This window comes from Hyla sarda, chromosome 9 (genome assembly GCF_029499605.1).
Source record: "Hyla sarda isolate aHylSar1 chromosome 9, aHylSar1.hap1, whole genome shotgun sequence".
Taxonomy (NCBI): domain Eukaryota; kingdom Metazoa; phylum Chordata; class Amphibia; order Anura; family Hylidae; genus Hyla; species Hyla sarda.
The window spans coordinates 6,912,005-6,936,170 of record NC_079197.1 but is presented as its reverse complement, the minus strand read 5'-3'; the positions used below and the strand labels follow the sequence as shown (position 1 = coordinate 6,936,170).

General features: G+C 45.3%; 1 protein-coding gene across 8 annotated transcripts in view; it reads right to left on the bottom strand.

Annotated features, from left to right (window-relative positions):
* The window catches only part of LOC130291093 (histo-blood group ABO system transferase-like), a 78,343-nt gene that overhangs the window by 1,937 nt on the left and 52,240 nt on the right, over positions 1-24,166 (bottom strand). For 2 of the 8 annotated variants that reach the window (XM_056539490.1, XM_056539492.1), the window contains 4 exons: positions 13,153-13,212; positions 11,492-11,551; positions 1,422-1,457; positions 218-352 (listed from right to left, as the gene is read on the bottom strand). In XM_056539490.1, coding sequence (XP_056395465.1) covers positions 218-352; positions 1,422-1,457; positions 11,492-11,551; positions 13,153-13,212 — 291 coding nt within the window. Of the gene's footprint in view, positions 1-217; positions 353-1,421; positions 1,458-4,506; positions 4,553-7,579; positions 7,962-8,888; positions 8,981-11,491; positions 11,552-13,152; positions 13,214-23,849; positions 23,908-24,166 lie in introns of those variants that run through there. The other 6 variants (XM_056539495.1, XM_056539491.1, XM_056539493.1 and 3 more) reach the window with 6 other exon arrangements.

Genomic DNA, 24,166 nt, shown 5'->3' with positions numbered 1-24,166 from the left:
AATTGAAACAATCAACATCATTGTGTAGAAATGGCACAAAAAAAATTAACAATTAAGAATCCCGTACCAAGATGCTTTTTGGAGCTGCCTAGATTAGAAGAATTCTACCATAGGTGGTAAAGAAGGCGGCTTTTACTAGGACACAACGTGAAGACCCATTCTAAAAGTATTGGGAAGTTTAATAAGGGAGGAAAAACATCAGCAAAAGAAAACTTACTTTTTTATGGCAAATACTGTAAGACCAACACGGACATCGATCTGATGAAATTGAGCATTGAGTAGATCTTTATTGAAGGTTCCTTGCCAGACAATTGGGGCCATCCAAGGAGATACTGTTAGCACGTCTCTTCTCCTAAACAAGGGAATACCTTTTAATATATACATATATATATATATTTTTTTTCATTTTATTCATTTTTTTTACACTTTTTGTGGAGGTTTGTGTCACTATGTGCTGGTAACTATTTCTGTAGTGTTGTACATTCTGCTGCCCACCACAAGCACCACATATAGAGGAACTACAAAGTATCTGTAGCTGTGGAGGACTGGGCACATTCATGTACTGTATAGACAGCCCATCGTTTTCAATGAGATGTGTGTAATACCTAATTTCCCCTTTGGTGGTGCTGTAGGGAATCTGAACATTTGCTTCTGTGGTTCCTCCACAGATTACAGCTGATTGCTAGCTTTACTGAGATCCGATTATTATCAGGGGATCCTTCTAACCCATTGGTTGACTGATCAGACAACTTCTTTTATATTAGATTAGAAAAAAGTTTTACTTAGTTGCCAAAAAAACATCACCTATAATCTATAGGTTCTGTCTGGTACTGCAGCTCAATCTTGAAGTTCTTGGCTCTGAGCTGCAGTACAGGACACAACTCTTGGACAAAAGGGGGCGCTGTTTCTGACAATAAGCGACTTTTATGGGGTTATCCAGCTTTTAGGCGCTTTTCAAAAAAAGGACTCCAAATACCATTATTAAAATCACCTCTGATCCTGCCACTGATCCCCCTGCTCAGGCTCCAGTCAGCATCCCAGTGGGTGTCACATGACCGAAGCAGCCAATCAGTGGCCTCAGCAGTAACGTACCATACATCAGTCGTCACTACTTAGTTATGGAAGCCACAATGCCCAAAGTATGGCACATGACTTGATTGGCTGAGCTGATCATGTTTTGCCCGCTCCAAAACTAAGACCGAGGTGCAGACCGAAGCCTGATCGGGGGATCGGCGTAAGTAACTTTTGCTTTGTTATTTTAATGCATTTGGGGCAATTTTTTTTATTTTTTACTCTACAGCTTGAATAGCTCTTTAATTGAAGTCATATGTTATTTTTTCTAGAACAAATCCAGCATTCAGAAATGGAAGATGAAAACTAAGAGGAGGAAAAAGAAAACACAATAAAAAAAATGATCTTACTGTGGTTTGAGGATGTCGGGCTCGTCGTACAGCATTCTACAAATGTCAAGGAAGAAATATCAGGGTTAAACTTATTTCTTTATTCTGAACACGTGACCTTATATATATAACCTACATGGTACCGGTGATACCCGTGGCAGCCAACTGGATAGACCATTCGAAAGTTAAATTACGGTCTGGCTGGTGGTCATGGCAATTCCCCTTATGACCCACAAACAAACTCACAAGGAGAGGCCACCTATGTTATATCTTCCATCAGTCAAGGCAAGTTAAGTAAATTAGATCACCAGATTGGGTTATGCATCTGCAGCCACAACAGACATAAAGACCCAATCATGGGGATCATTAAAAGCGGACGTTCCTCCCAACACTCATGGAGTATAACATCAATGAAGCACTCTCCCTATAACTCTTCCTTCAGAGAAAATGGGCGCTGCCACAATCCAATATGGATACAATTAAAATAAAAAGGTACAACACACATATCCCATCCCAATCTCATATCTCATCCTCATATCCCGTCCTCATATCCCATCCTCATATCCCGTCCTCATATCCCGTCCTCATATCCCGTCCTCATATCCCGTCCTCATATCCCGTCCTCATATCCCGCCCTCATATCCCGACCTCATATCCCGTCCTCATATCCCATCCTCATATCCCATCCTCATATCCCGACCTCATATCCCGGCCTCATATCCCGACCTCATATCCCGACCTCATATCCCGACCTCATATCCCGACCTCATATCCCGACCTCATATCCCGCCCTCATATCCCGCCCTCATATCCCGACCTCATATCCCGTCCTCATATCCCATCCTCATATCCCATCCTCATATCCCGACCTCATATCCCGGCCTCATATCCCGACCTCATATCCCGACCTCATATCCCGACCTCATATACCGACCTCATATCCCGACCTCATATCCCGACCTCATATCCCGTCCTCATATCCTGTCCGCATATCCCGACCTCATATCCCGTCCTCATATCCCAGCTCAAACTTACTGTAAACCCAACCGTGTGAATGTATCCTAAAAACAATACACTACACCTACACAAAATAAAAAGTAAAACACTACATATACACATAACCCTACACAGCCCCCCTCCCCCCAATAAAAAAAAAACGTCTTGTACGGCAGTGTTTCCAAAACAGAGCCTCCAACTGTTGAAAAACAACGACTCCCAGTATTGCTGGACAGCCACTGACTGTCCAGCCATGCTGGGAGTTTTACAACAGCTGGAGACAGTGGGAAACACTGCCGTGGGGTATTTTTGTGGCGGATTCAAATCCCCAATTTAGGCCTCAAATACACATGGCACACTCTCACTTCGGAGCCCTGTCGTATTTCAAGGAAACAGTTTAGGGCCACATATGGGGTATCTCTGTACTCGGGAGAAATTGTGTTACAAATTTTGGGGGGCTTTTTCTCCTTTTTCCCCTTATGAAAAGGTAAAGTTGGGGTCTACACCAGCATGCTAGGGTAAAAAAAAATTCTTTTTACACTAACATGCTGGTGTTGCCCCATACTTTAAATTTTCAGTGGTAAAAGGAAAAAAAAGACCCCCAAAATTTGTAACGGAAATACCCCATATGTGGACGTAAAATGTTCTGCGGACGCACAACAAGGCTCAGGAGTGAGAGCGCACTATGTACATTTGAGGTCAAAATTGGTGATTTGCACAGGGGTGGCTGATTTTACAGCGGTTCTGTCATATACACAAAATGTCACAGAATGTAACAAGGGGTATAGTGAGCTTTAACACCCCACCAAGTTGGATGTGAAAATGAAAAAACTATTTCTCACTAAAATGCTGGTGTTACCCTACATTTTTCATTTTCACAAGGGAGAATAGGAAAAAAAGCCCCACAAGATTTGTAACCCCATTTCTTCTGAGTAGGATGTAAAGCGCTCTGCGGGCGAACTACAATGCTCAGAAGAGAAGGAGCGCCATTGGGATTTTGGAGAGAGAATGTGTCCGAAATTGAAGGCCATATGTGTTTACAAAGCCCCCATAGTGCCAGAACAGTGGACCCCCCACATGTGACCCCATTTTGGAAACTACACCCCTCATGTAATGTAATAAGGGGTACAGTGAGCATTTATGACAGATTTTTGGAACAGTGGTCCGTGAAAATGCATTTGCACAGCCCACTGTTCCAAAGATCTGTCAAACGCCAGTGGGGTGTAAATGTTCACTGAACCCCTTATTAAATTCTGTGAGGGGTGTAGTTTCCATAATGGGGTCACATGTGGGGGGGGGGGGGGGTCCACTGTTCTGGCACCACGGGGGGCTTTGTAAATGCACATGGCCCTGACTTCTATTCCAACCAAATTCTCTCACCAAAAGCCCAATGTCGCTCCTTCTCTTCTGAGCATTGTATTTCGCCCGCAGAGCACTTTACATCCACATATGGGGTATTTCCATATTCAGAAGAAATGGGGTTACACATTTTGGGAGGCTTTTTCTCCAATTACCCCTTGTGAAAATGAAAAATTTAGGGTAACATCAGCATTTTAGTGAAAAAAAATCTAATTTTTTATTTTCCTGTCCAACTTTAGCGGAAATTTGTCAAACACCTGTGGGGTGTTAAGGCTCATTGTACCCCTTGTTACGTTCCTTGAGGCGTGTCGTTTCCAGAATAGTATGCCATGTGTTTTTTTCCACTGTTCTGGCACCATAGGGGCTTCCTAAATGTGACATGCCCCCCAAAAACCATTTCAGCAAAATTTGCTTTCCAAAAGCCAAATGTGACTTCTTCTCTTCTGAGCATTGTAGTGCGCCAGTAGTGTACTTGACGTCCACACATGGGGTATTTCCATACTCAGAAGAGATGGGGTTACAAATTTTGGGTGGCATTTTCTCCTATAACCCCTTGCAAAAAGGTAACATTTGGGGGAAACCAGCATTTTAGTGAAATTTTTTTTTACGAAAAGTCTCAAACACCTGTGAGGTATTAAGGCTCATTGGACCCCTTGTTACGTGCCTTTAGGGGTATAGTTTCCAAAATAGTATGCCATAGGGGCTTCCTAAATGTGACATGCCCACCAAAAACCATTTCAGAAAAACTTACTCTCCAAAATCCCCTTGTTGCTCCTTCCCTCCTGAACCTTGTAGTGCACCCACAGAGCACTTGACATCCACCTATGAGGTATTTCCTTACTCGAAAGAAATTGGGTTACAAAATTTTTTTCCTTTTACCCCTTGTAAAATTGCAAAAACTGGGTCTACAAGAACATAAGAGTGTAAAAAATGAAGATTTTTAATTTTCTCCTTCATTTTAACACACTTTCTGAATGTCATTTTGAATACTATGGGGGTGCAGTTTTTATAATGGGGTCATTTATGGGGTATTTCTAATATGAAGACCCCTCAAATCCACTTCAAAACTGAACTGGTCCCTGAAAAATTCCGATTTAGAAAATTTTGTGAAAAATTGGAAAATTGCTGCTGAACTTTGAACCCCTCTGGTGTCTTCCAAAAGTAAAAACATGTCAACTTTATGATGCAAACATAAAAGTAGACATATTGTATTTGTGAATCAATATATAATTTATTTGGAATATCCATTTTCCTTACAAGCAGAGAGTCTCAAAGTTAGAAAAATGCAAAATTTTCAAAATTTTTATGAAATTTGGGGATTTTTCACCAAAAAAAGGATGCCAGTAACAATGAAAATTTACCACTTTGTTAAAGTAGAATATGTCACGAAAAAACAATCTCGGAATCAGAATAATCGGTAAAAGTTATTAATGCATAAAGTGATAGTGGTCAGAATTGCAAAAAAAAGGCTGTGTCCTTAAAGGGGTACTCCGCCCCTAGACATCTTATCCCCTATCCAAAGGATAGGGGATAAGATGTCAGATCACGGGGGTCCCGCTGCTGGGGACCCCTGGGATCTCGGCTGCAGCACCCACCTGTACGGCTTCCGGCAACGCTGGAGGCTTCGGATCCCGACCACAATGGCGGAAGAGCATGATGTCACGACTCCGATCTGTGTGACGTCACGCCCCGCCCCCTCAGTGCAAGTCTATGGGAGGGGGGGTGATGGACGTCACGCCCTTCCGCCATTGTGGTCGGGATCCAAAGCCTCCAGCGTTGCCGGAAACCGTACAGGTGGGTGCTGCAGCCGAGATCCCGGGGGTCCCCAGCAGCGGGACCCCCGCGATCTAACATCTTATCCCCTATCCTTTGGAGGGGACAAGCTAGTCTGGGAAATGAGGCTGCTTTAGGGTGCGTTCACACTGGGCAAATCAATAGGAATTCACGCTGAAAAATTTCGGGGCGGAAAAAATAATTTTATTTTTGCCCAAAATTTGCGCGAAATTTGTGCGGAATTTGCACGGAATTGCTTGCAGAAATGGGAGAGAAAGAAGTGAAGCGTTTTTCAGCCACTTCTGCGTGAATTCCGCGCAAATTCTGCGGAAATTCTGTGCGGAACCGATGTCGGGCGGAATTTTTTTTTTACCATTGACTTCTATTGATTTCTGCTAGCGGATTCCGCTTGAAGAATGAGCATGTTCTTTCTTCAAGCGGAACAGAATTCAGCGTCGGAATTCCGCTAGCACAATTTCCGCATTGTGAACAGGACAGCAGAAAAAACATTAAAGTCAATAGGCAGAGGAGATGAGCGTTAATTGCGAGCGGAGAATTCAGGAGGAATTACTGGAGTACTGAACGCAACCTTAGGGAGGCTCCCACACACAAGACTGCTCTATAATGCAATGCAGTGTTTTACAAACGGTGTGTCTCCAGCTGTTGCAGAACTACATCTCTTGTTTGGAAAACACTGATATAATGCAATGTGCCATGGTGGTCGGTATCTGGTCCTCTCTCATAACCAGCTTACAAAGCTTCACCAGTAGGTGGCAGCACAACATTATATTGCCCATTAAAAACAGGAATAATACAAAGCAATGCAATATCACTGACACACAGTAACAACACTGCAGATATCCTACAACCGACTGCTCCTCTTGTACTTTATCATACTCTATTATACTTTATTATACTCTGTTACATACTCTGTTATACTTTATTATACTCTGTTACATACTCTGTTATACTTTATTATACTCTGTTACATACTCTGTTATACTTTATTATACTCTGTTACATACTCTGTTATACTTTATTATACTCTATTATACTTTATCATTATACTCTATTATACTTTATTATACTCTGTTACATACTCTATTATACTCTATCATACTCTATTATACTTTATCATACTCTAGTATACTTTATTATACTCTATTATACTTTATTATACTCTGTTACATACTCTATTATACTCTATCATACTCTATTATACTCTATTATACTTTATCATACTCTATTATACTTTATCATACTCTATTATACTTTATTATACTCTATTATACTTTATCATACTCTAGTATACTTTATTATACTCTATTATACTTTATTATACTCTGTTACATACTCTATTATACTCTATCATACTCTATTATACTCTATTATACTTTATCATACTCTATTATACTTTATTATACTCTGTTACATACTCTATTATACTTTATTATACTCTGTTACATACTCTATTATACTTTATTATACTCTGTTACATACTCTATTATACTTTATCATACTCTATTATACTTTATTATACTCTGTTACATACTCTATTATACTTTATTATACTCTATTATACTTTATTATACTCTGTTATATTCATACTCTGTTACTTTTTATCATATTTTATTATACTCTATTACTTTTTATCATACATTATTATACTCTATTATACTTTATTATACTTAATCATACTCTATCATACTTTATTATACTCTGTTGCATACTCTATTACTTTTTATCATATTTTATTTTCCTCTACTTTTTATCATACTTTATTGTACTCCATTATACTTTTATTATACTTAATCATACTCTATCATACTTTATTATACTCTATTATTATTATACTCTATTATACTATTATACTTTATTATACTTAATCATACTAGTAATCATGATATATAACACACACGCATATATATATATATATATATATATATATATATATATATATATATATATGTACGGTGTATATATATATATATATATATATATATATATATATATATGAAATAAATAAAATAAAAATAGTAAAAATATATCACCCGATAATCCCTCTGCATCGCGGATGGTGTTGGGCAGCACCCACCCAAATGGAAACCAGAAAAGCAGAAGTCCAGCGCAGGTAAAGTGCAGATACAGAAGTCTTTATTTTTTAACCCGTTTACGTAAAATAGCAGTGACTTTCCGCAACATCAGGTACATGTACCTCATGGAAATAAACAGCCGCCGGGCGCTGTGACAGTTTATTGAGCTCGGCTGTGGGACCAATCGCAACAGTCCCCGGCCGGCGATCGCTGCTATTGGTCCGTCAGTACAGACAGACCAATAGCAGGGATCTGGCGGGGGTCTCCTCCTTCCCCCTCTCCACACAGTGAAGTGATCGGTGGTCAGGAGGGCCCATGTGGCTGTGACCACAGCGTCTATTAGGGTAACAAAGGGAGGGAGCTCCCTCTGTCACCGATCGGCACTCTGCAAAGTGAAAGCAGAGCGCCGATGGTTGCCATGGCAACCGGAGGTCTGACAGTGGCCTCCATTGTCATGGCAACAGATCAGTCTTTACCTAAGGTAGTGACTGATCTATCCTATATCTATGACAGACATAGGCATAATTTAATGGAGTACAGATGTCTACTCCATTGAATTATGTGTATAATAGTAAAAAGTAAAATGTGAAAAAAAAAATGTGAAAAACATGTCCCGACACAATTGCGTCAGTGAAAAAATAAAAAAAGTTATGGCTCACAGAATACGGTGACTTACAAACGTGATTTTTCTTTAACAAAAATAGTTTTTTTTGCTATAAAATGAACTAAAATATAAAAAAGTATAGAAATTTGGTATCGCCATAACTGTATCAACCAGCAGAGTAAAGTTACATTTCATTTATACCGCATGACGAACGACCTAAACATTTTTTTTATAAAAAACAACCGCAATAGATTTTTTTTTATGTTTACCACCTCATAAAAATAAAACAAAAAACGATTATATATGTATATATATATGTCTATTAAAAATAGATTTATATGCGAATATGCAGCAGAAAAACATTATTTTCCTTGTGAGACATATCAGCTTGCTATTTGCTTGTAACTAAGATGAAGACCTTGGGGCGAGGCCAAAAGACGCAAGATAAAGAAGTAGTTGGAAGATAGAGACAAAACATCTGAAGAAATATAGACTGTGCAGAAGGATGAATACATCCGGAATTTTCTGGTAGAATAGGGAAACGGCAACATAAGTGACCTATGGTTAAGAAACAAATGAATGCTTAAAATGCTAATATATACAGACGCAATACTCAAATAACCAATCAAAATATAACATGATGATTTTGATGTGATAACTAACCTCCACTTTCTGTCAACTGTAAAAACCAATGTACTTCCGTATAATAAACAGAACTCCTTGGGACTCCTTAGCCAGTGTGAGCTAAACTTCTGCTGAGAAGGAGATTGATACCAACTTTTTGTCTGGTGTTTATTTCTTGTGTAGACACATTTTAAGGCCTAACCAGCAGCCAACCTTAACAGTATCAACGAAAGCATCAACTTGTCTCCCCAAAAATATTTTTGCACCCCAAGGCCTCTGCGACTTTATATGATGCCAACAAAATGTCCTAAACCAAAAGGACGCCCCCAAATCCAGACAGCACGCCTTCATGTCTGAGGCCTGTGTGAGAGACACGTAGCGCACAAAGGCCACATATGGGATATTTCTAAGTACAAGTAAAATCTTGAGTTGTATTTCTCTGTCAACACCTACTGCGTTACAGAAAAAAAAAGGATTAAAATGAAAAAAATTATTAAAATTCAGCCTCAACTTTGCTTTCATTTCTGTGAACTGCCTAAAGGGTTAATAAACTTCTTTATTATTCTGACTACTTTAAGGGGTGCAGTTTATAAAATGGGGTGATATATGGGGGTATCTAACATACAGGCCCCTCAATTCCACTTCAGAACTGAACTGGTCGCTGAAAAATCTGATTTTAAAATGTTCTTGAAAATCTGGAAAATTGCTGCTAAACTTATAAACCTTTTAACATTTAAAAAAAGTTAAAGAATGTTTATCAAATGATGGGAACACACAGTAGACATATTGTAGATGTGAATCAATCATTAATTTGGTGCGGTAGGACTATTTATCGTACTAGCAGAAAATGTAACCTCTAGAAAAATGCTAATTTTTCATTTTTTTGCCGAATTTTGGATTTTTTTTTTTTACAAAAAAACGCTAAATTTATCAATCAAAATTTACCACTGATGTAAAGTACAATATCTCACGAAAAAACAATCTCAGAATCACTTTCATAAGTAAAAGCGTTCCTAAGTTTTATTTTTTTTATAATATATATTTTTTTATTTTCATATTTGTTTTAATACAGATTAACAAAACCAAAAATTTTTCCTCCCAGTTGTTTCCCCATTTTGTGTAACATCTTAGAGCAATAATAGATTCTATGTAGAATCCATATTTGTGTTAAAGGGGTTCTCCAGTGCTCACACATCTTGTCCCCTATCCAAAGGATAGGGGATAAGATGCCTGATCGCGGGGGTCCCGCCACTGGGGACGCCCGGGATCATGCACGCGGCACCCCGTTTGTCATCAGTCCCCGGAGCGTGTTCGCTCCGGGTCTGATTACAGGCGACCACAGCTATCACACCCCCTCCCGTAGGCTTGCATTGAGGGGACGGGATAGGAGGTCGGGATATGAGGTCGAGATATGATGACGGGATAGGAGGTCGAGATAGGAGGTCGAGATAGGAGGTCGGGATAGGAGGATGGGATAGGAGGACAGGATAGGAGGTCGAGATACGAGGTCGAGATACGAGGTCTAGATAGGAGGTCGGGATATGAGGTTGAGATATGATGACAGGATAGGAGGTCGGGATAGGAGGTCGAGATAGGAGGTCGGGATAGGAGGTCGAGATAGGAGGTCGAGATAGGAGGTCGGGATAGGAGGTCGGGATAGGAGGTCGGGATAGGAGGTCGAGATAGGAGGTCGAGATAGGAGGTCGAGATAGGAGGTCAGGATAGGAGGTCGGGATAGGAGGCCGGGATAGGAGGCTGGGATAGGAGGCCGGGATAGGAGGTCGGGATAGGAGGTCGGGATAGATGGACGGGATAGGAGGTCGGGATAGGAGGTCGGGATAGATGGATGGGATAGGAGGACGGGATAGGAGGACGGGATAGGATATCTGGACAGGAGGTCAGGATAGGAGGACGGGATAGGAGGACTGCATAGGAAGATGGGATAGGTGGTCGAGATAGGAGGTCGGGATAGATGGACGGGATAGGAGGACGGGATAGGAGGTCGAGATACGCGGTCGAGATACGAGGTCGAGATACGAGGTCGAGATACGAGGTCGAGATAGGAGGTCGAGATAGGAGGTCGGGATAGGAGGTCGGGATAGGAGGCCGGGATAGGAGGCCGGGATAGGAGGCGGGGATAGGAGGTCGGGATAGATGGACGGGATAGGAGGTCGGGATAGGAGGTCAGGATAGATGGATGGGATAGGAGGACGGGATAGGAGGACGGGATAGGATGTCTGGACAGGAGGTCAGGATAGGAGGACGGGATAGGAGGACTGCATAGGAAGATGGGATAGGTGGTCGACATAGGAGGTCGGGATAGATGGACGGGATAGGAGGACGGGATAGGAGGACGGGATAGGAGGTCGGGATAGGAGGTCGGGATAGGAGGTCGGGATAGGAGGTCGGGATAGGAGGTCGGGATAGGAGGTCGGGATAGGAGGTCGGGATATGGGGTTGGGATATGACAACAATAAATGAGGACGGGATATGAAGTCAAAAGTTTCCTCCTTTGTTTATTTTCGTCCTCAACAAGGATTAGGAAGGAAAAACCGGGCAACGCCGAGTACTCAGCTAGTATATATATATATATATATATATATATGAAATAAACAGAATAAAAATAGTAGAAATGCACTGACCTATCTAATGTAAAGGATAAGTTGAGACTTGGCCGCGATCCGGTGGCCTTGAAGGTGTACCTGTAATATAAACAATGAGCAGTCATTATCTCCCAAAAAATATTTTAGTTACTGTTTTATTGGGGGGGGGGCAAAGTTAAAGGAGTATTCCAGTGCAAGAACACTTATCCCCTAACCAAAGGATCAGGTATAAGATCAGACACTTAAAGAAGTACTCCACTGGAAAAGATCAGAAAGTGGCGCCAGAAAGTTAAACTGATTTGTAAATTACAGTGGTCCCTCAACATACGATGGTAATCCGTTCCAAATGGACCATCATTTGTTGAAACCATCGCATGTTGAGGGATCCGTGCAATGTAAAGTATAGGACATTGGACTACAACCTGCGGACCTCCAGATGTTGCAAAACTACAACACCCAGCATGCCCGGACAGCCAACGGCTGTCCGGGCATGCTGGGAGTTGTAGTTTTGCAACATCTGGAGGTCCGCAGGTTGAAGACCACTGGTATAGGAAGTTGTACTCACCTGTCCCCGCCGCTCCGGACCGTCACCGCTGCCCTGGATGTCGCCATCCTTCGCTGTCGCCGCGTCCCCGAGGTGTCCCCGACGCTCCGGCAAGGTCTCTGCTTCCCCGGCATCCTCACTCTCCGTCGCCGCCATCACGTCGCTATGCACGCCGCTCCTATTGGATGACGGGACGGCGCGCGCAGCGACGCGATGACGTTGGAGGAGAGCGCTGACGATGCAGAGGATCCCGAAGAGGACGCGCCGGGGCCCCGAGGACAGGTAAGTGATCGTCAGCGGACCACACGGGGCACCGTAAACGGCTATCCGGTGGCAGCTGAAGCAGTCTACGCTGCAGGATAGCCGTTTATGTGATGGCCCCCGGGTGGGGTCACTGTATATATATGTGGTATGTCGGGGCCATTGTAGGTCGGGGGGAGGGGTCACTGTATATATATATGGTATGTCGGGGCCATCGTAGGTCGGGGGGTCACTGTATATATATGGTATGTCGGGGCCATTGTAGGTCGGGGGGAGGGGTCACTGTATATATATATATATATGGTATGTCGGGGCCATCGTAGGTCAGGGGGGTCACTGTATATATATGGTATGTCGGGGCCATCGTAGGTCGGGGGGTCACTGTATATATATGGTATGTCGGGGCCATCGTAGGTCAGGGGGGTCACTGTATATATATGGTATGTCGGGGCCATCGTAGGTCGGGGGGTCACTGTATATATATGGTATGTCGGGGCCATTGTAGGTCGGGGGGAGGGGTCACTGTATATATATATATATGGTATGTCGGGGCCATCGTAGGTCAGGGGGGTCACTGTATATATATGGTATGTCGGGGCCATCGTAGGTCAGGGGGGTCACTGTATATATATGGTATGTCGGGGCCATCGTAGGTCGGGGGGTCACTGTATATATATATGGTATGTCGGGGCCATCGTAGGTCGGGGGGGTCACTGTATATATATATGGTATGTCGGGGACATTGTAGGTCGGGGGGAGGGGTCACTGTATATATATATATGGTATGTCGGGGCCATCGTAGGTCGGGGGGGGGGGGGTCACTGTACTTCTATTTAAAAACCTTTTCTTCTTTTGACTGAAATAAACAGAATAAAAATAGTAGAAATGCACTGACCTATCTAACGTACAGGGAAAGTTGAGACTTGGACGCGATCCGGTGGCCTTGAAGGTATACCTGTAATATAAACAATGAGCAGTCATTATCTCCTAAAAAATATTTTGGTTACTGTTTTATTAGGGGGGGGGGGGGGGCAAAGTTAAAGGAGTATTCCAGTGCAAGAACACTTATCCCCTAACCAAAGGAAAGGGTATAAGTGTCTGATCGGGGGAGGGGTCGCTTGGACCACCTGCCATCTCCAGCAGGGCACCCTGTCAGTCCCCAGGAAGAGGGCGTGTCCAGCCCTGTATGAAGCGGGGGCCAACACGCCCCCTCCATGTATCTCTATGGGACAGCCGGAGATACACGAACACTGTATCTCCGGCTCTCCCATAGAGATACATGGAGCTGTTGACACACTCCCTTTCTGGGGACTGCCAGGGTGCCGGAGACTGCGGAGGGTCTCAGCGATCAGACACTTAAAGGAGTACTCCACTGGAAAACTTTTTTTTTTTTTTTTTTTTTAATCAAGTGGTGCCAGAAAGTTAAACAGATTTGTAAATTACTTCAGTTTAAAAATCTTAATCCTTCCAGAACTTATCAGCTGCTGTAAACTACAGAGAAAGTTGTTTTCATCTTGAATTTCCTTTCTGTCTGACCACAGTGCTCTCTGCTGACACCTCTGCCCATGTCAGGAACTGTCCAGAGCAGGATGGTTTTAAGGGGATTTGCTCCTTCTCTGGACAGTTCCTGACATGGACAGAGGTGTCAGCAGGGAGCGCTTCCTGTGGAACACAGTAGCCAGGAGCAGTTGTGTGTGAAGCAGCTTTGGGTGTGTCCCTTTTTGTGTTTCTCCAGAGTTCCAGAGGCAGAGCAGGTGATTCACCAACCTTTCCCAGGGGTGTGGCAGGCTCCTTGGGAGAGTTTTCCCTGCATGGAGCCCCTGGCCTCCACTCCCCGTTCTTCCAGGCTGGCGGGGGGTGGAGAGAAAACAGCGACAGCCATTTTTCCGGCCGGAGGAAGAAGATCTGGCAGAGTCTGCAGCAATGCAGGCTCGGCTCCTCCGGCAATGGGTGCCAGCCAGAGATCCAGTGGAAGGAAGGCGAGGAGGCAAAGTATTGAGTTGTGGGCTGAGAGAGGGCCCGAAGAGTCCAGCGAGACCTACTGCTCCCGCATGACCGCACGGTTTGCGGAATACGACCGCTGCGGTAGGGAGCTTAGGTTGATGAGAGAGGACCTGCGTGGAGCCCAGAATCTGGCATGCTCTGGGTCCAAAAAGAATAAACTGGAACTGAAAAAGAGGATTGCAGCCCTGAAGAAAGACATTGCAAAGATGGAGGAGAGGAGAGCAGAGATCCTGGAGGGAAGCGGTCTCTTCAGGGAGAAGATGGAGAACCGGGATCGGTTTGCCGCCATGAAATCCCCAGGTAAGGTGGAGGTGGATGATGGGGAGAGTAGTGGCGGTGAAGAAAGAGAGGATGGTGGTGTTGGTGTAAAGGAGGAGGAGGTGGAGGAGAAGAAGTTGGAGGAAAGTGTACAGGTTGTGGAGGATGATGTATTGCCTGACCCTACTCCCTGTGACACCCAGACCACTAAGACTCAGGACAGCTACATAGAGCCGGCTCAGGTGGCACTACCGCTAAGCGATAGTGAGGATGATGATGTGGAGAGTGAGGCTGGGGGATTGCTGAGGGCTATAGTGATGCAGGAGTCCCCAGCCCACCTCCAGAATTTTACATTTGGTGATGACCAGTGTGATGACACATTAGTAAAAAGAAAGGCAAAAAAACAGAAGACCCAGGAAACTGTGCATTATGTGTTCCGTCCTTTCCAGCAGTCTGGGCCAGCTGCAAAGCTGGTTCAGGCTGCTGGGTCCTCTAAACTGCCAGACTCCGTTTCTGTGGTGGAACGGAGCCAGCATGGGGGATACAGCATGGCGTCAGTAAAAGCTGCAGACGCAATAGATGTGAAGCCCACCCATCCTGCCGGTAGGGAGGGGCAGGATGGGCTCATGGTGGGCAGCGCGAGTTATGCCCCTGGGTGCTCGGGGGGCGGTTCCCCGAGTACTGTGGGCATTACCGGCACTGCAGGGCACTCCCCTGTGAGGGGGGGGAGTGTCCGGGCGCCGGGATTATCCACAGAGCCTGTGAAGTCGGGTGAAGCAGCTGCTGGCGCTGTGGGAGGAGCTGGGGTGCGCCCGGTGGGGCAGTCCCAGAATCAGGATGTGATAGCAGCCATGAAGGAGAAGCCATCGGCGTCGACCCCAGCAGCGGCTAAGCCAGCACAAAGGGCTTTACTAAAGCCAGCCATACTACAAGTCCCAGCCAGCCCAGAATTTGTTAGTCAGGACAAGAATGTAGGATGTGATATTGATGGGTGTAGTAGTGTTGTGGGTGAGAGGAGTGTATGTGGGAGTGTCAGTGGAGTGAATGTTGATGGGAGTGGTAATAGTATGGCTGGAAATAAAGAGGTTGAGAGTTGTGGTGTGAATGGTGTTGTAAGTGGTTCTGGCTCTGGGTCTGGTCCGGCTGCCCCCCCGGCAGTGACTGCTCCCAGGAGCTATGCTAATGTCGCTGCCGGGGGTTCAGGGGGGTCCCCGTCTCCGTCCGGCCCTGGGGGCCATTTGCAACAGCGCCTCCTGGAGGCTCTACGCAGGGGTGACAGGTCGATCCAGGTAGAGGGAAGGGGTGAGGTCGACCTGTCTTTCTGGATAGAGAGGCATGGTTTGGGGGCTTTTCGAGAGAGAAATGGGGAGGTGGTCTGGTCCCTCCCGACACCCGGGCAGGACAATAACCGTAGGAATGTGGTCCGTCTGATTTGGAGGGGCGAGGATGCGTGCCCACCTCGCGCAAAAGTGGTTGAGCTCCTCCTTCAGATGGAATTCAGGGCGAATGACATCTTTGCCCTGATTCACCCCTATGGTTCGTCTGAGTTTGACGTCAGTTTCGTTCGGCCAGAGGGTCTTGAACTCTTCTGGTCGAACTACGAAGTGGCGAAGAACGAGCCCGGCTGGCGGGATTTCGCCGTAAAGGCGATTTCCCGTCAGAACTCTGTCAAGAAAGTGACCGTTTTGACCCGTAACGAGTCGCTTTCTTGTTATGACATCATGACCTGGCTTGGTCGGTATGGGGATGTGACGGACATGCCCAAGAAAAACTTAGATGAGCACGGGATCTGGTCCGGGGCTTGGACGTTTTCCGTCAAACTCAAGCGTTCAGGGAGTACAGTTGCCCACATTCCGTCAGCCGCCTTCCTTGGACGTGATAGGATCCAGGTCTTCTACCAGGGGCAGCCTAAGGTCTGTCACAGGTGTGGCAGCCCCACCCACTTTAGCGCAGCCTGTACTGTGCAGGTCTGTGCTTTGTGTGGTGGGGTGGGTCATCTGGCAGCATCCTGTAGGCAGATCCGCTGCCATCTGTGTGGTGTCCTCGGACACCCTTTCAGCCGTTGTCCTAGCGCCTTCGCCCGTGCAGCGGCCGCTCCGGCTGGGGAGAGCTGTGAAGTTGCCTCAGCTGGGGAGGGCACGGGCAGGGATGGGGGCGCAACAGGGCTAGTGAGGAGGAAAAAGGGCCCCGCCAAACTAAGGCGGGAGGAAAATCGGAGGAGGAGTAGGGAGCTGGAGAGTGCCCAGGTGGCGGGGGTAGCTCCGGCCCCTGCTCCTGAAGCTGGCCCTGTAACCACTGAAGCCCTGGAGGAGGACGTGCTGGATGAGGAGGTCAGGAGACTGCGCAAAAAGGAGGGCAATATGGCCGACACTTCCGATTCCTCCCACTATGAAAGTGTGGATGAGGAGAGTGGAGAGAGGCCTAAAAAGAAAGACAAGGGCAAAAGGAAAGGGAGAAAGAAGAGGTCAGAGCCCTCTGTTCCCTGTACTACGGGCCAGGTCCAAAACGGAAGCCTGATTGCCCCCCCTCTGATTGACCTGTCAAACCCGTACCTCGTCCTCGATACCATCTCCTCCCCCTCCTTGGAGGGGGAAGGTGAGGGCGGGGTGCCTAGGGAGAAGGAGCCTCTGGGGGGAACTGGGCCCTGTCCTATTAAGGCTTCTTCCTTGGAGGGCAGGGCTAGACCAGGGCCAGACGTAGACGGGGATCAAATGGACCAAACTGAATCAAAAAAAAGAACTAAGAGTGGTCCGGCCCTCTCATCTTCTTCGGGGGATGAGGGGGCTAAAAAGAAGGGAAAGAAAAAGTAAAGGGTGTGGCCGTCTAATTTAATCACCCTGTATGGCGGCACTCACCCCATTGACGCTGGCATCTATTAACTGTGCCAGCATAAAGTCAGATACGGCTAAATTCGCAGCCTTTGATTTTCTCGGCCGTATTGAAGCCGATATTTTCTTTTTACAAGAGACCAGGTTGTCAGATCTAGCCTCTCTGGTAAAAGCCAGAAGAGAGTGGAGGCGCGGTCCCTCCCACTGGTCTCTTGCGGCTGAGCCGTATAGTGGGGTGGCGGTCCTTTTTACCGCTCCTGTTGAATGCCGACGGGTTATTGAATTAGAAATGGGGAGGTGCCTGATCTTAGATGTCTTCATGAAGGGACAAGAGCTTCGGCTCATTAACATCTACGCCCCGCAAACTAAGCGGGGCCGTAAAGATCTCTTTATGAGGATTAAGCCCTTTCTTTTTACAAGTCGGCAAGTGATCTTTGGAGGGGACTTCAATAATGTCACGAGGTCCCAAGATAGGAGAGGCTCCAATAGTCCGCTGACTTGTGATAGTGTGGCACTGATTAGCATAACTAGAGAAGCTCGCTTAGAGGACGCCCACATCCGGAGCCCCTCGGGCCACGCGGGTTTCACCTATCATCAAGGTAGTCGCAGGTCTAGGATAGATAGGTTTTATTTAAAGGAGGAAGCCGTTTCTTCCGCAGTGACCGTGGTTGAGGTGGAGTTCTCCGATCACTGTATGATTTTGTTTTCCCTGAATGTTTCAGAGACCCCCCGGATGGGAAAAGGTTATTGGAAGCTGAATTCGTCCCTCCTGGAGGAAGCGGAGATAAGACAGTCCTTTGAGGATTTTCTTCAGAGTCAGGTACCTTTACTGGGCCTTTGTAGTAGTAAGTCAGAGTGGTGGGAGATATTCAAGAAGCGGGTTGCGAGGTTCTTCCGCCAGCTCTCGAGCCTCAGGTCCCTAAACAGGTACCGCCTGTATCAGGGTCTGAGGAGGAAACTCGAGCTCCTTGTCTCGACTGGAGGTAGCCGGGAGGATATCTCCAGAGTGAAATCCTTGCTGATGAGGTGTCAGTACGATAGGCACGCATCTTTGGTTTTTGAGAGGGATTTCGGGAAGTACCGCTCGCCCGACCCTTACAGAAACTGTAAGATGTCAGTGAGTAGTAAAGTCATTTCAGGACTGATTGATAGTACAGGATCTCTGAATCGGTCCAGATCAGGGATCTTGGAGGTCGTCAGATCCTTCTACTCGCACCTCTTGGGGGGGAAGGATCTAGATCGAGACAGGATGTCGGCTTTCCTGGCTGAAACCATTCCTGAGCCAGGGGTAGACCCTTCTCTTGATGTTTTGGCAGAAGAAATCAGGGAAGAGGAAGTGAGACTGGCGATCGAGGGGCTCGCCCCTAAGAAGTCGCCAGGTCCGGATGGCTTAACATCCGAGTGGTACAGGACCTTTAAGGAGTCTTTAGCTCCCCTCTTGACTGAGGTATTCAATGAGTGTTTCTCCTCGGGCACTCTGCCAAAGTCAATGAGGAGGTCATCCCTGATTCTTCTGTCAAAGGGTAAAGATCCTAGCCGTATTGAGAATTGGAGGCCCATAGCTCTTCTCAATGTGGACAGGAAGCTTCTGGCTAAGATAGTGTTTAATCGGCTGGTGAAGTTTGCACCCCGGCTCCTTTCGGGGGCCCAGCACTGCTCTGTTCCAGGCCGAAGCACCTTAAGTGCTGTCCTTAGTGTCAGGGAGGCAGTGGAGCGGAGTAGTGCAGGTCTTTGGAAGGGGTACTTGCTGTCCTTGGATCAGTCCAAAGCATTTGATCGGGTGAACCACGAGTACCTCTGGTCCGTCCTCCTGAGATATGGCTTACCAACTACTTTTGTTAATTGGCTTAAGATCTTGTATGCAGGGGCAGAGAGTTTCCCGCTGGTGAACGGGTGGTCTGGCCGCTCTTTTGAGGTGGGATCCGGAGTCCGTCAGGGTTGTCCTTTGAGCCCGCTTTTATACGTGTTTGCAATCGATCCCTTCGTCCGGAGGGTAGATTGTGGGCCGTTGGCGGGAGTCGGGATGAGTCTGGCGGAGCTGGATGTCGCCCAGAGAGTGGTGGCGTACGCTGATGATGTCACCATTTTCGTCTCCTCGAGAGAGGAGGTCGATGTGGTGATGTCGGAGGTGGACTGCTACTCGGAGGCATCCGGGTCTAAGATCAACCGGGATAAGTGTGAGAGTCTCTGGCTGGGAGGGGGGGATCCCACGTTTGATCTCCCGGACACCCTCTCAGGGCCCCAAGAATCAGCAAAAGTCTTAGGCATCACATTCGGCCAGGATGATTATCCCACCAAAAACTGGGATGGTAAGCTCCAGGATGCCGCTCAGAAGGTGGACCAGTGGAAGGGTTGGTCTATGACCCTCAGGGAAAGGGTACACCTGATCAAATCGTACCTGCTCCCCTTGTTTATCTATCTGGGCAGCGTATGTATCTTGCCAGAGGCTTACTACACTAGGATCTACAGCCTGTTTTTCCAACTGTTATGGGGGAACAGGATGAACCTAGTCAAGAGGGAGGTTACGTACCGCACGAGGAGACTAGGGGGTTTATCTATGGTAAACCCTGTGGTGTTCTTTACGAACACCTTCTTGAAAGCCAACATCGCAAACCTCTGGTCAGAGAGGGCTTCTCCGTGGGTACTCTCCTGCAGGGAATGGTTTCGGCCTTTCTTCCAGGAATGGGAGAGAGGAGGGCGAGTGAAGGACCTCCGTACGCCCCATGGATATCTTCCGGCTTACGCTACCCCGACTCTGAAGGCGATACGTCGGTGGGGTCTGGGAGTGTGGGAGATCAGGACCCAGTCAAGGCAGTTCCTTGACAAACGGGTTCTGTTGACCCACTTCCAGAAGCCTCTGGCGCTCAGGGACTGCCCAGGTCGGGATCTGAGGGTGGGGTTGTATCTTTTGAACATGAAAAGGATCCCCCAGAAGTTTTGGGACTTGGCCTGGCGCTGCTTTCAGGGGAAGCTATATGTAAGGGACAACCTGAAGTGTAGGAACTCTGATGACCGGGGATGTCCCCGAGAAGAGTGCGGGGATACGCTGGAAAGCATGGACCACTTCCTGCTTCATTGTCCCTTTAATATAGGGGTTTACAACCGGGTGGGCGCTTCCATTGGCTGGAGTCAACTTGCCGGCCTTACCTATCCGGAGTGGGCTTATGGGGCATTCAGGTCCCTGGGTGGCCGAGACCGGGGCACTTTATTCTTAGTTAGTTTAGTGGTTAGGTACTACACGTGGAACGCACGGTGTTTAGTGTCAACCCAACAGAAAATCCTCTCCGAGGTTGAGGTCTGTAGGAATATCACCGGTGACCTTGGGAAGATTAGGTCTTTGGAGTATGGCAGTCTTGGTACCAGTAGGGCTTCTCTCCTGTGGAGAGGGTTTTCTTTTGATGTGCCCTAGGTACTAGGCCCTTAAGGTGAAGTACCTTATTTTGGCCAGGGATAGTGTATATATCTTAGGGTGAGTATAGGGTCAGTTTCATGAAGGGATAGTGATAGGGTTAGAGGTTGAAAGGGAGAGAAATTTCAATTTAATTTTATCAGGATTGCCATCCTTCTTCCTGGTGGGGGGCTATGCATGTCACCTTAGCCTTTTGTTTTGTTTTCTATGGATGGATTGTAAAGGGCTTGCAGGCAACCAAACTTGGGCCTTGTGGTTTTTGTGTATTGTATTGTTAATATTGCTTTGTTGTAGAATATGTATATATTGTTTTGTATATATTGGTCTGTTTACATTAGGTGGGTAGGGGTGTATTTTAGGTTGGGTGGGGGGTTTTTGGGGGGTGGTGGTGGTGTGTACCCAGGACTGGACTGTTGCAGTGGGTACTATTTTGGGGGTCCGGTATGGGTCAGTTGTGGACAAAAACTGTGACCTATGGACTCTGACTCATGTCCAGAGGGAGTGGTGGGTGATGGGATAGTTTAGTATAGGTTGGTTGTTTTTCTGTGTTAAGTTGTTTGTTATGTATATTCTGTATGATTTTATGTATAATTTTTTTTTTTTTTTTTTTTTTTTTTTTTTTTTTTTTTTTTTAATATAATGTCATAATTATTTTGTGAGAAAGGCAGTCGGACCAGTTTTCAGTTATTATAGCATTGTGTTAAGAGTACACTATATTTATGTCTGTGTTTATGTTTGTGTCCCAGTGTGGATTAGTTTTAGTTTGTGGGTATATGTATGTGTGTTTGGGTGGGGGTGGGGGGGTGGGGGGGGGGGGGGTTGGAGGGTAGGGGAAGTTAAAAAAACAAAAAAGGAAAAAAAAAGAAAAATGTGTGTATGTGTGTATGTGTATGTATGTGGATATGTGTATGTATGTATGTATATATATATATATATATGTATATATATATATATAGTATATAAAAAAAGGGGAAAAAAAATATAGATGTATAAAAAAAAAATAATATATATTTTGTTATCCAAGTTGGATTATTTTTGTTACGGCAGCTAGCCATTTTTTTTATTTTTTTTTTATTTTTTATTTTTTTTATTTTTTATTTTTTTTTGTCTTGTTATTAGGGGGGGGGGCAGTGTGGTTATGTTTCCTAGTTTGGATATTTTTAGTTTTTGATCCCAGCGAGGAAAGCTTTATTTATGTTCATTAGGTATGTGTGTGTGTGTGTGTGTGTTGGACTATAGTAGGTAATGATTTATTTATTTATTTTTGGTTTATCTGGGCTGGCCGGTTTAAGTTGTTATTTTGAGATGAATAGTTTGTTGTTATGTTCAGTTTTGTTAATTTTGTTACAGTGAAATGAACTTGTTTTGTGTTTTGTACTTTTATAATAAAAAAGAGTGTCAGCAGAGAGCACTGTGGTCAGATTGGAAAGAACTACACAACTTCCTGTGGAGCATACATCAGCTGATAAGTACTGGAAGGGTTAAGATTTTTAAATAGAAGTAATTTACAAATCTGTTTAACTTCCAGGCACCGGTTGATTTAAAAAAAAAAAAAAAAATTCAAGCAGAGTACCCCTTTAACCCCTTAAAGACCCAGCCATTTTACACCTTAGGACCCGGCCATTTTTTGAACATCTGACCACTGTCACTTTAAACATTAATAACTCTGGAATGGTTTTACTTATTCTGATTCCGAGATTGTTTTTTCGTGACATATTCTACTTTAACAAGGTGGTAAAATTTTGTGGTAACTTGCATCCTTTCTTGGTGAAAAATCCCAAAATTTGATAAAAAATTTTAACATTTTGCATTTTTCTAACTTTGAAGCTCTCTGCTTGTAAGGAAAATGGATATTCCAAATAATTTATTTTATTTTATTCACATATACAATATGTCTACTTTATGTTTGCATCATAAAATTGACGTGTTTTTACTTTTGGAAGACACCAGAGGGCTTCAAAGTTCAGCAGCAATTTTCAAACTCACTATTTTTCAGGGACCAGTTCAGGTTTGAAGTGGATTTGAAGGGTCTTCATATTGGAAATACCCCACAAATGACCCCAACTGCACCCCCCAAAGTATTCAAAATGACATTCAGTCAGCATTTTAACCCTTTAGGTCAGGGGTCCTCAAACTACGGCCCGCGGGCCACATGCGGCCCGCGGAGCGCATTTACCCGGCCCGCTGGGCGTTTTTGACTCAGGACATCCATGTGTTCTCAAAGATGCTTTCGGGGTTTCACGACTTTTGCATATGTAAAAAAAACAAAAAAACATTTTCAGTAAAAGGTGTGTTTCCCCCCAAATTTCACATATTTGCAAGGGTTAATAGCAGAAAATACCCCCAAAATTTGTAACCCCATCTCTTCTGAGTATGGCGGTACCCCATAAGTGGACCTGAAGTGCACTACGGGCGAACTACAATACTCAGAAGAGAAGGAGTAATATTTGGCTTTTTGAGAGGAAATTTTGCTAGGGGGGCATGTCGCATTTAGGAAGCTCCTGTGGTGCCAGGACAGCAAAAACAAAACACATGGCATACCATTTTGGAAACTAGACCCCTTGAGGAACGTAACAAGGAATTAAGTGAGCCTTAATACCCCACAGGGGTTTCACAACTTTTGCATATGTAAAAAAAAAAATGTTTTCACTAAAATGTGTGTTTCCCCCCAAATTTCACATATTTGCAAGGGTTAATAGCAGAAAATACCCCCCAAAATTTGTAACCTCATCTCTTCTGAGTATGGAAGTACCCCATAAGTGGACGTCAAGTGCACTGCAGGGGCGCCACAATGCTCAAAAGAGAAGGAGTCACATTTGCAAACTTTGCTGAAATGTGGGGGACATGCCGCATTTAGGAAGCCCCTATGGTGCCAGGACAGCAAAAAAAACAACACATGGCATACCATTTTGCAAACTAGACCCCTTGAGGAACGTAACAAGGGGTAAAGTGAGCCTTAATACCCCACAGGGGTTTCACGACTTTTGCATATGTCAAATTTTTCCCCAAAAAAATTTTACATTTTTACAAGGGTTAATAGCAGAAAAGACCCCCCACAATTTGTAAATACATTTATTTTGAGTAAGGACATACCTATGAATTTGGCATGGCGGGTGCACAGCAGGTCTTGCTTGAGTGGGAGCGCAGTCAGGGACCTTGAGCTTGATATGGAGCCAGGATGTGGGACCCCCCCTCAAAGAGCATTAATGGGGGCAGCACTGAGCCCTAATATAGGGAAACACTATGGGGGACAATGGGCCGTAACTGGGGTAGACAGGTGGGGTACAGAGGCCCTTAATATGGGGTACAGTGGGTCAGAAAATTATAAATCATAATAAAAAAAGGATATATTCCCAGAATGATGACCCAGAGCATAGCCAAAACTAAAAAAATATGCCCGCCCCAAACCC